The sequence below is a fragment of the Panthera leo genome, chromosome D1 (assembly GCF_018350215.1).
Source record: "Panthera leo isolate Ple1 chromosome D1, P.leo_Ple1_pat1.1, whole genome shotgun sequence".
In the NCBI taxonomy this organism is placed as follows: Eukaryota; Metazoa; Chordata; class Mammalia; order Carnivora; family Felidae; genus Panthera; species Panthera leo.
Genome location: NC_056688.1, coordinates 100,106,547 through 100,123,014, shown reverse-complemented (window position 1 = coordinate 100,123,014; position 16,468 = coordinate 100,106,547). Strand labels below are relative to the sequence as shown.

Below are 16,468 nucleotides of genomic sequence, written 5' to 3'. Positions count from 1 at the left end.
TTGCATAAACTAACAAGATAGAATTCAATACTTATTCTGTCTACTCCATAACCCAAATCTTCCCACATCACCCAAAACTGCCACTAAAGTGTTAGTGACTTCCAGCAGCTGAATAATAACTTAAAAGCCAATAACACTCTTAGCTAAAGTTCAAGGGAAAAGTTAACTGACATAGTATTGATGATACAAGGAGATGTCTTTTTCACGAAGGAGACAGGAACCAAGGTAAGATCCATAGAGGTCCTGTCCCAGACATAACAAGGGCCTTGCTAGTTCAGGAAGAGAGAGAAGCAAAATTCTATATGTATTAAAAATTGGGTCATCACCAGTCAATTTTTTTCTTTGCAGTATACTTTTATAATGTTTCCTATGTGCCATGAACTTTCATAAGCACTTAACATATATAATCCCATTTAGAAGACCCCAAAACATTATGAAATGGGTGTTATTGTTTCCATTTTTTACAGAAAAAAAAATACCGTTGAAAGGTAAAATAACTTTCCCAGGTCACACTCCGCCCAGGAAATGTACTCCAGAGTCTACCCTCACCACCCTACCATACCATCTACTCTTAACAAATATCTCGCTTAATTAAATATCTCACTTAATTCTGTTCATATTCTGCTTGCCCACTATACTGACCTCGGGTTCATAAAACAATGACTTTGTGGCTCTTCAAGTCAGACTTGTCAGAAAAAAAAAATCATACCCATAAATGGATCGGCCCCAAGGTCTAGGAAGCATGAGGCCAACAGAGATAAGAAAAATAGAAGAGCATGGGAAAGTAATAGCCAAGGATGTTGGGAAGCATTCCAGCCCCCCCCCCCCAGAATTTTACAAGGCCAGTGAGCTCAGAGTACTATACTTCACAGAAGGTACAAAGAAACAATGTATTATCCTTTCTGATGCTCAAAAAATAGATTAAGTGGTTCTGTACTGTTATAGAGACTCCAGTAATAAATTTCATGACTAACACCTATTGAGAAGTGATTGGTAATAAAAGATCTACAAGCATTCGTTATTAACCTTGATAATATCTCTATCACTCTCCTTTCACTCAAAGAATTGTAGTTTGCTGAAGTCCACATTGTATGTGGCAAAAGTAAGTTTTGATCTCAGAACTATCTTACTTAGAGACTATTTTCTTTTTTTTTGCTTTTTTTTTTTTTAATTTTTTTTTTTTCAACGTTTTTAATTTATTTTTGGGACAGAGAGAGACAGAGCATGAACGGGGGAGGGGCAGAGAGAGAGGGAGACACAGAATCGGAAACAGGCTCCAGGCTCCGAGCCATCAGCCCAGAGCCTGACGCGGGGCTCGAACTCATGGACCGCGAGATCGTGACCTGGCTGAAGTCGGACGCTTAACCAACTGCGCCACCCAGGCACCCCGAGACTATTTTCTTAATGACAATAACATACCTCCAAATGTACATATAGAAATGATACATAAGATCTCCTTCACATAGAAAAATCATGAAAATAATGTTCTTGATGTAAATGACTAGTTAGTATTACAAGAACAATGAATTGTAATCCAAATAATTCAGTAAGAATAGATAGTAGGCCTTCCCTTTGGAAGCAAGAGAGGAAAAGAGAGAATCAGATCAGATGTAGCAAAAGATTTACAAGTATTGAAAGTGAAGCTAAAGAATATGGAGAGCTTTTCTATCTTCACAGATTATTACATTTTTGTTTTGCAGTTACAAAGGTAGTGAGCTTGTATTTCATGACTTACGAAGAACTGAGTTTCGTTACTTCCCAGGAATTGCTTTAACAAGATTATCCATTAATAGGCTGATGATGCAAGCATAATCTATAGCATTGTTGCTCAAAGGGTATGTGTAAATCACCTGCTTAGAAACATCCACATAATTTGTTTAAAATGCAATTCAAGAACATTCCCATTGAATTAGAATCACTATAGCTGTATCCTGGAAATGTGCATTTTAACAAGAATTCCAGCTGATTCTGAAAGTAAGTAAAGTTTGACAATCAAATGACCAATAAATAAATCTAAATGGGATATTTTTTTGATGTTTATTTATTTTTGAGTGACAGAGAGAGAGAGAGAGAGACAGACAGAGAACCAGCAAAGGAAGGACAGAAAGAGAGAGAGGGAAACACAGAATTCAAAGCAGTCTCCAGGCTCTGAGCTGTCAGAACAGAGCCCGATGCAGGGCTTGAACCCACAAACCATGAGATCACGACCTGAGCTGAAGTCGGACGCCAAACTGACTGAGCCACCCAGGCAACCCTAAATAGGATATTTTTAAATGATAAATGATTTCCTGCCTGGGCCTTTCCTCTTAGGACTTATGTGCCAACATCAACACACTTTTATATATAATGTTCACTTGGCCCTGAACCATAGAAATTATATTATTTTCCTTTTGTCATTTAAAATATGAAGTGATTTTATGGGGCGCCTGGGTGGCTCAGTCAGTTAAGCAGCCAACTTCCGCTCAGGTCATGATTTCGCGGTCCGTGAGTTCGAGCCCTGCATCGGGCTCTGTGCTGACAGCTCAGAGCCTGGAGCCTATTTCAGATTCTGTGTCTCCCTCTCTCTGCCCCTCCCCCGTTCATGCTCTGTCTCTCTCTGTCTCAAAAATAAATAAACGTTAAAAAAAAAATAAAATAAAATAAAATAAAATAAAATAAAATAAAATATGAAGTGATTTTATGCTGTTGTGATTCTTTTTCCATTGAAGTCACCTTTTGATCCGGAGCTTCTTTATGGCACTTTTCACCTCTGAATTTCTCAACGTATAGATTAAAGGGTTTAACATAGGAGTTATCATGGTATAAAACACAGCCACAGCTTTATCAATGGAAAAGGTGATCACTGGGCGCAAATATACAAATAAGCAGGGCACAAAGAAGAAAATGACCACGGTGATGTGAGAGACGCAGGTAGAGAGGGCTTTGCGTCTCCCCTCCAAGCTATAGGTCTTTAGGGAGAGCAAGATGACCACATAGGAAACCACCAAAAGAAGGAAGTTTAACAAACAGATGAACCCACTATTGGCAGCAACAAAGAGACCAAGGGTATGAGTGTCCATGCAGACAAGTTTCAATAAAGGGTACAAATCACACATGAAATGATCTATGACATTGGGGCCACAGAAAGGCAGCCAGATTGTGAAGAGGATCTGAATAGTTGCATGGACAAAGGCTCCAGCCCAGGCCACTCCTACAAGGAGGCCACACGCCTGGTGACTCATGATGGTTGTGTAATGCAAGGGTTTGCAGATGGCCACATAACGGTCATAGGCCATTACTGTGAGAAGGATAATCTCAGCAGCACCAAAAAAATGTTCAGCAAAGACTTGAGTCATACATCCCGTAAAAGAGATGATTTTTCTCACAGTAAGAGTGTCAGCGAGCATTTTAGGGGTCATGGAGGAAGAACAACAGCCATCTATAAGGGCCAAGTAAGACAGGAAGAAGTACATGGGGGTTTCGAGGGCACTACTGGTACTGATGGTGATCATGATGAGCAAGTTGCCCGCCAAGGTGACCAAGTAGACAATTAAAAACACAAAAAAGGAGAATTTCTGAAGTTCCACGTTTTGAGTCAAGCCCAGGAGGATGAATTCTGTCACATTATTCATCTTTTGACCAGTTCAGTTCAGGTGACAAGTGACTTCCCTGAAAAGAAAGTCATACGCATACTCAAAGTCATCCTCAATAATGATGCCTTCTTCTAATGAATAAATTTCATGGAATGCCTTATTTTTTCTAGTTTTACAGAAGGCAAAAACAAGCACAAGACCATGTCAATGATTTCATTTTATATATTCTTACAAGTGACAATATAGGTGGTATTTTTTGTTCTTTATAATTTCCTGATTTGTTTTAATTTTCTACAAGACTGTGTAACCTTTAAAATCAGAAAAGAAAAATACCATGCATTAATTTGGAAAAGCTAATCCATGATGTAGCCATACATGAGACACATTCAAAATACCCAAAGATATAGGTATTTTATCCCCAAAATGGCTGCACCCGTTTACCAGTGAAAATCCAATTTGTTCTAATTGAGTTTATAAAAAAAAGACTCAAAGACACGTAAAGATTCTTTCACAAGCCATACTTTATCCTACTTTACCTGTCTGGAAACTTTTCAGCTTCCTCAAGACTAAAAATGGCATTGCTACCTTCTCCCAATCTCAGAGAAGCTAGTAAATGGTCATTACGGCACTAGCCACATTGTCTCATACTCTTCTCTCATTCTTCAACAGGCAAATTGTCTTTGAAGGCAAAAATGTGCCTTCACAATTGTAATCTTATTCATTTTTGTATTCCCAATGCTGGCTAAAAAGTAAACACTCATAAAGCATTCACTGAGAGAGGCAGAAGGGGAAAAAAAGAGAGGCAAAAGAAAGAGAGGGAGAAATAAAGGAGAAAGGACAAAGTAGAAATGCATTAAAGAGCAAAGAGAAATGGGTTTAAAATCCAGACATAGGGGTATCTGGGTGGCTCAGCTGGTTGAGCATCCAACTCTTGATTTCAGCTCAGGCCGTCATCTCAGGGCCATGGGATCAAGCCCCGCATCAGGCTCTGCACAGAGCATGGAGCCTACTTAAGATCCTCTCTCTCTCTCTACCTCCCTCCTTCCCTCCCTCCTTCTCCCTCTCCCTCCGCCCCTCTCCCCTACTCATGTTCTCTCTCTCTCTCAAATAAAAAAATAAATAAAATGAAATGAAATAAAATCCAAAGACTTAGATTGGAAACTGGAATGCACCCCTATTAACTACATAACATCAATTTATTTTATCTCTCTGTGCTTCAGTTTTTTCATCTGTTAAAGCAGGGAATAAATATACCTATATTTAGGAGTGTTGTGAAGATACAATCAATTCAAATTTACTATTGTTGTTAATATTGTTTTATTGTTCTCGTGGGAGTATCACTAAAGAAAACTTTCAAAATTGTCTCTGAACGTCTCTAAAGGGCAAAGATTCTGAAAATGTAAGCTAACCAAGTGAGAAGAAACAGGAGACTAAGCAAAACCATGATAAGTGTCAAAAAGAAAGGCCATCAGATTTAAAAAAGAAAAATTTTAAAGCAAGTGATTAGAAGAAACTTTAACACAAATTTTCAACTATTGGTTTAGTTGGCTTGCTTTATTTGTGGGATTTATTGTCTATTCACTAATTGATTTGCTAAAGATATATTCTAAGCTTAAAATAATGTACTCCTCTCAAACTTGACTCTACAACCAAGTATGGATTTTTCCAGGAAATAGGAAACTTTATGTAAACCTTGTTCACTATTGAAATAAATACCTTGTACGCTGTTGTGTCTTACTTGTCTTAGGACCTATTCAATTTTATACCCACAGTGGTAGCTAATATTAGGTATCATAAAGCATTTGAGAGAAAGCAACAAAGGGGAAGTAGAGAGAGAAAGGGAAGAGAAATAAAGAGGAGAAAATATAAAACCAAAAAGGAAAAGAGGAAAAAAGGCAAGAGGAGAGAAGCGGACACATTACAAAGTCATCTAAGAAAGGCTTTGGTAAGTATATTGTAATATTTCCAACAAGTACTGCACTTGAAATCTGAACTTTTTATCAAACTCATCTGCTGATTATGGCCCTTAGGATCAACATCAGAGAAAAATGCCAACAAATCAGTAAGTCCTGACATACAAACTGGTCAGAAACAAAAGTCATTTTTGCCTAACTCAGTGCTGAGGGTTATAAACTACAGTCTTGTCAAGAGTTGGTCCTTTGCAGACTCAACAATACTTAAACTGAAGGGCTTTCTTCAATCAGAGGTGTAAGAAACCATAGTAATGGTCATGTTAATTTATGTAAATTTACTGTTTGAAAAAACGAACAAACAAGCACAGTGTTTCCAGAAAAGAAAATCTTGAAGTAAAATCAAAAAGAAGAAAATGTGCTTCTCTTACCTACCAACACTCCCCATGTAGTGTATGACTGGGATTTCTCCCCATGGCCTGACTTGTTCAGAAAACAAACTATCTCAGATAGTAGACACACTCACTTTGTATTTGAGAGGAATTTGGATTTTGGAGAGGAGATTTTCAGCAGCTTAGCACATTTCTATTTCTGTGGGAGTCACGTAAATCTAATCTATAGGGTTTGTTTTAAGTTTTTTCTATAGAACTCGGTGTGAGACTTACAGGCCCTAAGAACATGGCAGCCATTTTTAAAGCCAGAAAAGTAAATCCAGTTACCAAAACATCAGCAGTTGACTAGAAGTCTCTGGGATGAGGAATCTCTTGAAGCCTAGTCTTCTGAGCCTTTTCTGCAGAGCATCTATACTCAGTGCTGAGCCACACATACTTTGGTCTTTGGGACGCATCCACTTTCTCACATCATTTCACCAGCTCCCCGTGGCTAACCACAGATGTAGTCAGGGAGAGGCACTGCCTTTGTGGTTCGCTCTGCTAAGAAATGCCCTGCTTCTCAACTCCTTCAGTTCTCACAAGACAGGCACCAGTTTGATTTAAGTGGTGACTCAACCTCTACGCTATTTCCCCAAGGGAAGAGTAGTTAATTTTAGGAGTCCTTGCCAAAACGGCAGCTAAATGCTTCTCCCTTCCTCCTATAGTCCCTCTGACTACAGAAGGACATTTTTGACAAGGGTTAGAATTCATCTACAGGAATAGGATAATTATCAGGCTACAGGCAGAAGCTGGATTCTACATTTCCTTTTTTTTTTTTGTCCAGTAAATGTTCGTGGAACATCTAAAATATACCAGGCACAGTGTTGTTCAGTAATGATAATGACAGTAACTAACTATTGAGTGCTATATGCTAGGTCCTGTATCCAACGCATTATACAAGGTACCCTTTGTGATGGGCACTATTATTATTTTCATTCTACAAATGAGGAAACTGAGGTATTATGAGTATAGGTAATTTACACAGGATCAGATGTGAGTAGTGGCAGATGGCAAATCTGCCTTCACAGCCCAGCTAGTGTATCTGCTCTCCTATGCAAGAATTCAACTATTAAAAAATGAAGAGAGGGAGAGAGTGGTGAGCATTATAAAAAAGAACACAGTGCCATATGCCTGTGCAATGGGAACATGCTTTAAACTGGGATGGAGGTGGAAGGCTCAGGGAAGGTATTCTCAAGGAAGTGATGTTGAAGTTGAAGCCAGAAAAACATTACCCAAGGTCTAGACCAGATACATAAGAGAGAAGATTGGGCCAGACTATATCATTTGGTGAACATGAACAATGAACAAGATCTCAGTGAGAGTATTTGTGGTTCTGTACAATCAATTATACTTTTCCAAATGTATAAGACAAATTGACTGTATGCTTTCATTGTCATGATCAAGTAGGTGGAAATTACTTGAGCAGAATAGTAAAAATCCATTGAGCAACTGAAAAAAAAACAGTTATAACTGCCTAAAAAAGGATGGGGCACCTGGGTGGCTCAGTTGGTTAAGTGTCTGACTTGATTTCCTCTCAGGTCATGATCTCACACTTCGTGAGATTGAGCCCCACATCAGTTCTGCACTGATAGCTTGGAGTCTGCTTAGAACTCTCTCTCTCTCTCTCTCTCTCTCTCTCTCTCTCTCTCTCTCTCTCTCCCCCACCTCTCTCTCTCCAAATAAATAAATAAATAAACTTTAAAAAAAATTTTAAAAAGAAAGAGGAGCAAAGACAACTTAAAGCACCTAGACATCACATAAACACAGACTCAGCCTCCAATCTAAGCAGTACCAGGAATATGTTTTCCTACCTTGAAATAACTTATTTACCGTTCTCAGACTCAATTTTTCTTATCTTCAAAAAAGGACTACATAGCATTGTTTTGAGAATTAAATGGACCCACGAGAAATAATGAATGAAGGAATGAACAAATGAATAGTAAAGGCAGCCATATTTCTACTAACTAAAAAAAAAAAAAAATACAAGATCTCAAACTTGAGATGAAATTTTCACCAAAATTTTTAAGAATCTGTTTTCAAGTTACTAGAGAAATCTACCTTCTCAGACATTCTTCGTGAATTATTTCCCATCACAGAATAACTAAAATGCTCACCTTCTCTCTCTGGAACTGCTTGTTCTAGAACTCCGGTATTCAAGTCTACAGCTCCTGTGTACTGAGGTACATTCTTTGGGCTCAGGCAGTGCTCCCGCTGGTGCTTCACAGCTGATGTTGTTGATAGATTTATGGGTATTTCCACATTTTCAGTATTACTGGAAGTCTGCTACAAAGACTGGAACACAATTCCAGATGTACACATGCCAGCCATTGCTGAGTATGGATCTAGGAGTTGAAACTATGAATTGAGGTTATGTGAATCTTCAAGATTACTAGATAAGGCCAAATTATTTTCCAAAGTAGTTGTACTAATATACACTTCCCACAGCAATACAACATACGTCCCATTGAATCATATCTTCTACATCGCATACTAGTCCCAAATTTCTTCATTTTTGCAAATTAAATGACTGCAGAATGTTATCTCATTGCGGGTTTCCTTGGCATTTGCAAAATGATAATAAGCTGATTACCACTCCACATATGTATTCACCACATCTTTCTTTTGGTTGAAATCTGGCTCACTTTCCATTGACTCTATTTTCAATCTGTAGAAGTTCATTATGTATTGTAAGCAATAATCCTAACACATCTTTTGCAAATGTATTCTAGTCATTGCATTTCATTAACAGCACTTCATAATTTAAATATTGGTGCTCATATAGCTTTTATTTATGAAAAAAAGATTTTTCTGTTTCCTTTAATAATTGCATGCCTCAAGGTCACAAAAATATTCAACTATATTTTCTTCTAAATACTTGATGTTTGTTTATTGATATTTAAGTAAAAACTAACTGATGTTAACCATGAAATCTTTGTTAAACCCAAGTCTTCAAAAATATGCTCCAGTTTCTTTTAGAAGACTTATATTTTTTACTCTTACCTTTAGGTATAGGATTTATCTCAAACTAATTTTTATGTGATGTGACTTACAAGCTGAGATTCATTTTTATCCATATGAATATCCACTTATTCTAGCTCCTTTTGTTGAAAAAAACTTTCCTTTCTCCATTATTGCTTTGACAATGTTTTGTGAAAATCAATTAATTCTGTACATGCTAGCTTATTTTTGGATTCTCTATTCTGTTCCATATAACTATATGTTTATCTTATGTCAGTTCCTGTATTTTTATATGAAGTCTTAAAATCAGGTAGTATAAACTTTCCAGAGCTCTTGCACATAATCTATTAGATTTACTCCTCAGTATTTTTATTTTTTATCTAATGTCAACAGTGTTTTTCAACTTAATTTTCCAAAGTTTTTCTTCTTTTTGCTTGTTTTTTGTTGTGTTTTTATCTTATTTTTAAGTATAATTTGTTACCAAGTTAGTTAATATACAGTGTATACAGTGTGCTCTTGGCTTCAGGAGTAGATTCCCATGATTCATCACTTACATACAACACCCAGTGCTCATCCCAATAGGTGCCATCCTCAATGTCCATCACCCATTTTCCCCTCCCCTCCACCCCCCTATCAACCCTCTGTTGGTTCTCTGTATTTAAGACTCTCTTATGGTTTGCTTCCCTCTCTGTTTGAAACTATTTTTTCCCCTTCATTTCCCCCATGGTCTTATGTTAAGTTTCTCAAATTCCACATATGAATGAAAACATATGATATCTGTCTTTCTCTGACTGACTTATTTAACTCAGCATAATACTTCCAGTTCCATCCACATTGCTGCAAATGGCATGATTTCATTCTTTCTCATTGCCAAGTAGTATTCCATTATATATATAGACCACATCTTCTTTATCCATTCATCAGTTGATGGACATTTGGGCTCTTTCCGTAATAGCTATTGTTTATAGCGCTGCTATAAACCCTGGGGTCCATGTGTCCCTATGAATCAGCACTCCTGTATCCTTTGGATAAATTCCTAGTAATGCTACTGCTGGGTCATAGGGTAATTCTATTTTTATTTTTTTTTTAAAAAAACTGTTTTTAACGTTTTACTCATTTTTGAGAGACAGAGCCCTGGTGGGGGAGGGGCAGAGAGGGAAACACAGAATCCCAAGCAGGCTTCAGGCTCTGAGCTGTCAGCACAGTGCCCAATGCAGGGCTCAAACTCACAAACCTGCTAGATCATGACCTGAGCCAAAGTTGGAGCTTAACCAACTGAAGCATCCAGGCACCCCTATTTTTAATTTTTTGAGGAACCTCCACACTGTTTTCCAGGGTGGCTGCACCAGTTTGCATTCCCACAACAGTGCAAGAGGGTTCCCATTTCTCCACATCCGCACCAACATCCATTGTTTCCTGAGTTGTTAATTTTAGCCACTCTGACCAGCGTGAGGTGGTATCTCAGTGTGGTTTTGATTTGTATTTCCCTGATGATGAGCAATGTTGAGCATCTTTTCAGGTGTCTGGTGGCCATCTGGATGTCTCCTTTGGAAAACTGTCTATTCCTGTATTCTTCCCGTTTCTTCACTGAATTATTTGTTTTTCAGGTGTTGAGTTTGGTAAGTTCTTTATAGATTTTGGATGCTAACCTTTTATATCTTTTTACCAAAAACTTCTCCCATTTCATTGGTTGCCTTTTAATTTCATTGATTGTTTCCTTTGCTGTGCAGAAGCTTTTTATCTTGATGAAGTCCCAATAGCTCATTTTCTCTTTTATTTCCCTTGCCTATGGAGATGTGTCAAGTAAGAAGTTGCTGTGACTGAGGTCAAAGAGGTTGTTGCCTGTTTTCTCCTCTAAGGTTTTGATGGTTTCCTGTTTAACATTTAGGTCTTTCATCAATTTTGAGTTTATTTTTGTGCATGGTGTAAGAAAGTGATCCAGTTTCATTCTTCTGCATATTGCTGTCCAGTTCTCCAAGCACCATTTGCTAGACAGACTGTATTTTTTCCATTGGCTATTCTTTCCTGCTTTGTCAAAGATGAGTTGACCATATATTTGTGGATCCAATTCTGGGTTCTCTATTCTATTCCATTGGTCTATGTGTCTGTTTTTGTGCCAATACCATACTGTCTTGATTACAGCTTTGTAGTACAGGCTAAAGTCAGGATTGTGATTCCTCCCACTTTGTTTTTTTTTTGTTGTTGTTGTTGTTGTTTTGTTTTTGTCAACATTACTTTGCTATTCGGGTCTTTTGTGGTACCATACAAATTTTAGGATTGTTTGTTCTAGCACTGAGAAGAATGCTGGTGCAATTTTGATTGGGATTGCATAAATTGTGTAGATTGCCTTGGGTAGTATCGACATTTTCACAATATTTTTTCTTCCAATCCATGAGCATAGAATGTTTTCCAATTTTTTTGTGTGTCTTCTTCAATTTCTTCCATAAGTTTTCTGTAGTTCTCAGCATACAGACCTTTCACCTCTTTGGTTAGGTTTATTCCTAGGTATTTCATGGTTCCTGGTGCAATTTTAAGTGGGATTAATTTCTTGATTTTTCATTCTGTTGCTTAATTATTGGTGTATAGAAATGCAACCAATTTCTGGATATTGATTTTATATCCTGGGACTTTGTGGAATTAATGTATCAGCTCTAGCATTTTTTTGGTGGAGTCTTTTGGGTTTTCCACATAGAGTATCATGTCATCTGCAAAAAGTGAAAAAGTGTGACTTCTTGTTTGCCAATTTGGATGTCTTTTATTTCATTTTGTTGTCTGATCGCTGAGGCTAGGACTTCCAACACCATGTTAAACAACAGTGGTGAGAGTAGACATCCCTGACGTGTTCTTGACCTTAGGAGGAAAGCTCTGTTTTTCTTCATTCAGGATGATATTAGCTATGGGCCCTTCATATATGGCTTTTACGATGTCAAGGTAGGTTTCTTCTATCCCAACTTTCTTGAGGGTTTTTATTAAGAAAGGATCCTGTATTTTGTCAGATACTTTTTCTGAATCTATGAATAGGATCATATGGTTCTTACCCTTTCTTTTATTAATGTGATGTCTCACATTGATTGATTTGCAAATACTGAACCAGTCCTGCAGCCCAGGAATGCATCCCACTTGATCATGGTGAACAATTCTTTTAATATACTGTTGAATTCAATTTGCTAGTATCTTGTTGAGAATTTTTGCATCTATGCTCATCAGGGATATTGGCCTGTAATTCTCCTTCTTAGTGGGGTCTTGTCTGGTTTTGGAGTCAAGGTAATGCTGACTTCACAGAATGAGTCTGGAAGCCTTCCTTCCATTTCTATTTTTGGAACAGCTTGAAAAGAATAGGTATTAACTCTGTTTTAAATGTTTGGCAGAATTCCCCTGGGAAGCCATCTGGCCCAGGACTCTTATTTGTTGGGAAATTTTTGATAACGAATTCAATTTCTTTACCGGTTATGGGTCTGTTCAAATTTTTCATTTCTTCCCATTTGAGGTTTGGTAGTGTGTGGGTGTCTAGGAATTTGTCCATTTCTTACATATTGCACAGTTTGTTGGCATATAGTTTTTCATAGTATTCTCTAGTAATTTTTTGTATTTCTGTGGTGTTGGTTGTGATCTCTCCTCTTTCATTCATGATTGTATCTGTTTGGGTACTCTCTTTTATTTTTGAGAAATCTGGCTAGGTGTTTATCAATTTTGTTTATTCTTTCAAAAAACCAGCTCTTAGATTCATTGTTATGGTTGTTTTTTGTTTGTTTGTTTGTTTGTTTTAGTTTTTTGTGGGAATTCTATATTGTTTATTTCTGATCTAGTCTTTATTATTTCTCTTCTTCTACTGGTTTTGGGGTTTCCTTGCTGCTCTGCTTCTAGTTCCTTTAGGTGTAAGGTTAGGTTTTTTATTTGGTATTTTTCTTGTTTCTTGAGCTAGACCTGGATTGCAATGTATTTTCCTCTTATGACTGCCTTTGCTGTATCCCAAAGGTTTTGGAGTGCCATGTTTCCATTTTCATTTGTTTCCATATATTTTTTAATTTCTTCTTTAATTACCCGATTGATCCATTCATTCTTTAGTAGGATGTTCTTTAACCTCTGTATTTGGAGTCTTTCCAAATTTTTTCTTGTGGTTTATTTCAAGTTTCGTAGCATTGGGATCTGAAAATATGCATGGTATTATCTCAATTCTTTTACATTTATTGACAGCTGTTTTGTGATTCAGTATGTGATCTATCTTGGAGAATGTTCCATGTGCACTCGAGAAGAATGTGTATTCTGCTGCTTTTGGATGAAAAGTTCTGAATATATCTGTCATATCCATCTGGTCCAGTCTATCGTTCAAGGCTATTGTTTCTTTATTGGTTTTCTGCCTAGATGATCTGTCCATTTTTGTAAGTGGAGTATTAAAATCCCCTGCAATTACCACATTCTTATCAATAAGATTGCTTATGTTTGTGATTCATTGATTCATATATTTGCGTTCCATCAAGTTAGGGGCATAAAGATTTACAACTGCTGGCTCTTCTTAAAGGATAGATCCCATAATTATGATATATAATACCCTTCTTCATCTCTTGTTATAGCCTTTAGGTTAAAATCTAGTTTGTCTGATATAAGTATGGCTACTCCAGCTTTGTTTTGATTTCCAGTAGCATGATAGATGGTTCTCCATCCCCTCACTTTCAATCTTCAGGTGTCCTCAGGTCTAAAATGAGTCTTTTATAGACAGCATATAGAAGGATCTTGGTTTTTTATCCATTCTGATACCTTATGTCTTTTTATTGGGGTATTTAGTCCATTTACATTCAGAGTGGTTATTGAAATATATGGATTTAGTGTCATTGTGTTATCTGTAGGTTTCATGCTTGTACTGATGTCTCTGGTCCTTTGTAGTCTTTGCAACATTCTACTCACAAAGTCCTCCACTTATGATCTCTTGCAGGGCTGGTTTGGTGGTCATGAACTCCTTCAGTTTTTGTCTGGAAAAGCCTTTATCTCTCCTTCTATTCTGAATGACAGCTTTGCTGGATAAAGGATTCTTGGCTGCATATTTTTCCTATTCAACACACTGAATATTTCCTGCCACTCCCCTCTGAAATGCCAAGTTTCAGTGACCAGGTCTGCTAGTTTTTGTCGTTTATGTGTTGTAATAGCTTGTTATGTGTCCTGCACCTGTGAGCACTACTATATTAAAAAGCAGTCATACACTGTCCAGGGCCTGATGCTTCAGGAGGTGTTTTTGGAGTGCATTGTGTGCTCTCTGTTGTTGTGACTCTGATGTTTTATCTCCCTACTCATAGTGGTGGTTTCGACCTTCCACCAGGTGTGCTTTTATTTTTTCATTGAAGTAACCCTAGAAAAAATTTAAAAGGGGGGGGGGTTGGTGGTAGAAGAAGCCTTATCTCATACAAAGAGAGAAATGACTGGGGTGGGGGGAAAAATGGCCAGGCAGAGATTCAGAGAAACTGTATGGCTTAATCCAGAGAGAGAGAGAGAGAGAGAGAGAGAGAGAGGAAAGTAAAGAATAAGGAGATACAGAAGAGGTGTTAAAAGAATAGATTAAAAATGCCTGCTTAAACAAACCAAAAACCAGAGTAGAGGAGGGAAGAAATAAGAAAAAAAGAAAAAAAATCTATCTATCTATTTATGTAATATCTATCTGTCTATCTATCTATCTATCTAGTAAATATTGACCAAGAATCAAATCAGAAAATGCAAAACCGCCGGACCATTGTCTGATGGTGCCTTGGAATGGGTGGTTGTGCTAGTCTGGTAGTTGTGATGATTGCACAACACTGTAAATGTACTAAATTTACAATGTATTATAAATATTTGAATGATTAAAGTGGTAGCTTCTATCTTATGTGAGTTTTACCTCAATTAAAAAAGGAAATCCACAAAACAAAAAATACTTTGAAACAAATGAAATTTAAAGCACTGCATATCAGAATATCTAAAAGCACTAAAAGTCCTTAGAAGATTTGAACCATAAAAGGTATATGTTAGAAAAGAAATAATGTCTAAAATCCATTATCAAAGATTTTGACCCACAGAGGTAGAGAAATAAGAGGAAATTAATAAAATGAAAGATAGGAAATAATAAGGATAAGGACAAAAATCAATGAAACAGAAAATGAAAACCAAAATGAAATAATGAAACACAAAGCTGGTTCTTTGAAAAACTTGAATAAAATTTACAAAGCCTTAGCTAGAATAATAAGGAGGAGGGGGACAAGAAAGAAGGGAGGGTGAGAAAGGATAAGAAAGAAAAAAAGAGCCAAATCACTCATATCAAAAGTAAAAGATAACACAGCATTACAAATTCTACAGACATTAACAGGATAGTACGAAATATTATGACAAATTAAAGCCAATAAATTTGACAACTTAAAAGCCAATTATTTGGGGAAAAGAATACTCCCCAATTATTTGGGGAAAAGCATTACAAAATCTGACAGAAGAAGAAATAGAAAACCAGAATAGTCCTATATCAGTTTTAAAAATTAAATTTGTGGTTAAAATCCTTCTCAAAAGTAACTCCAGGCCCAATGGCTTCACTTCTCACTAAAAATAAATAATACTGCTTTTCCTCAGCTGCCACTAAGGTTCTCAGTCCTTCCAAAGAAGGTAAGGCCACATTGGGGTGAGGCCCTAAGTTCATCCAGCAACTAGCACCAAGCCCAGCAGGGCCTGCCCAGCACTTGCCCACACCATCACCTTGGTTCCCAAGCTCACCTGTATCTCCTCAGCCTTCATCCTGCACCCAGTGAGGCGAATGTTACGGAGGATAAGGTCAATGCCATCAGTAAAGCAGTCAGTGTAAATATTGAACCTTTCTGGCCAGGCTTATTTGTAAAGGCCCTGGCCAATGTCAACATCAGGAGGCTCACCTGCAACACACAGGGGCTGGTGAGCCTGCCCAGCAGGTCCTGCTGCACCAGCAGGAGTTTCTGCTCCCTCTGCCATCACTGCCCCAGCTGAGGAGAAGAAAGTACCAGGAGAGAAGAATATGAGGAGTGTGATGATTCATGAGCTTTGGTCTTTTTAACTAAACCTCTTTTGTAACACGTTCAATAAGAAACTGACTGACTGACTAAATAAATAAATAAACAAACATCCTGTACACACTCTTTCAAAACATAGAGGAGAAAACACTATGCAACTCATTATATGAACCCTGCACTGCGCCTAAATACCAAATGAGATTACAAGAAAAATTTGACAAATATCCTTTTTGAACATGAGCAACAGACTTTTAACAAAATACCAGTAAATCAAATCCATCAGTAATTTCTAAAAATAACAATGTACCATAACTATGCGGAGTTTGTCCTAAGAATAAAAGGTTGGTTTGACATTCAAATGTCACTCAATATGAGTCACTACAGCATAAAGGAGAAGAATCACTTGATCACGTGAAAAGATGCATTAAAAAAACCGATAAATTTTGACCCAGGTTTAAGATTTTTTTAGATGTTAGCAAATGCAATAGAAAGTTATTTGTTCAACCTGACAAAGAGCATCTATATGTAAAATCTATAATGGCCATCATATTAATGATGAATACTCTCTCTCGAAGACTGGGGGCAAGAGAGATATCCACTCACCA

The 16,468-nt window shown here is 37.3% G+C and overlaps 1 protein-coding gene across 1 annotated transcript; it reads right to left on the bottom strand.

The window, feature by feature from the left end:
• Nucleotides 1-2,708: 2,708 nt before the first annotated feature.
• Nucleotides 2,709-8,123, bottom strand: LOC122200090 (olfactory receptor 4C12-like). Its single transcript, XM_042905511.1, has 2 exons — nucleotides 8,028-8,123; nucleotides 2,709-3,648 (listed from the first exon to the last, which is right to left on the bottom strand). The coding sequence occupies exon 2, from the start codon at nucleotides 3,609-3,611 to the stop codon at nucleotides 2,709-2,711; it is 903 nt and encodes a 300-aa protein (XP_042761445.1). The 5' UTR covers nucleotides 3,612-3,648; nucleotides 8,028-8,123.
• Nucleotides 8,124-16,468: the final 8,345 nt, after the last annotated feature.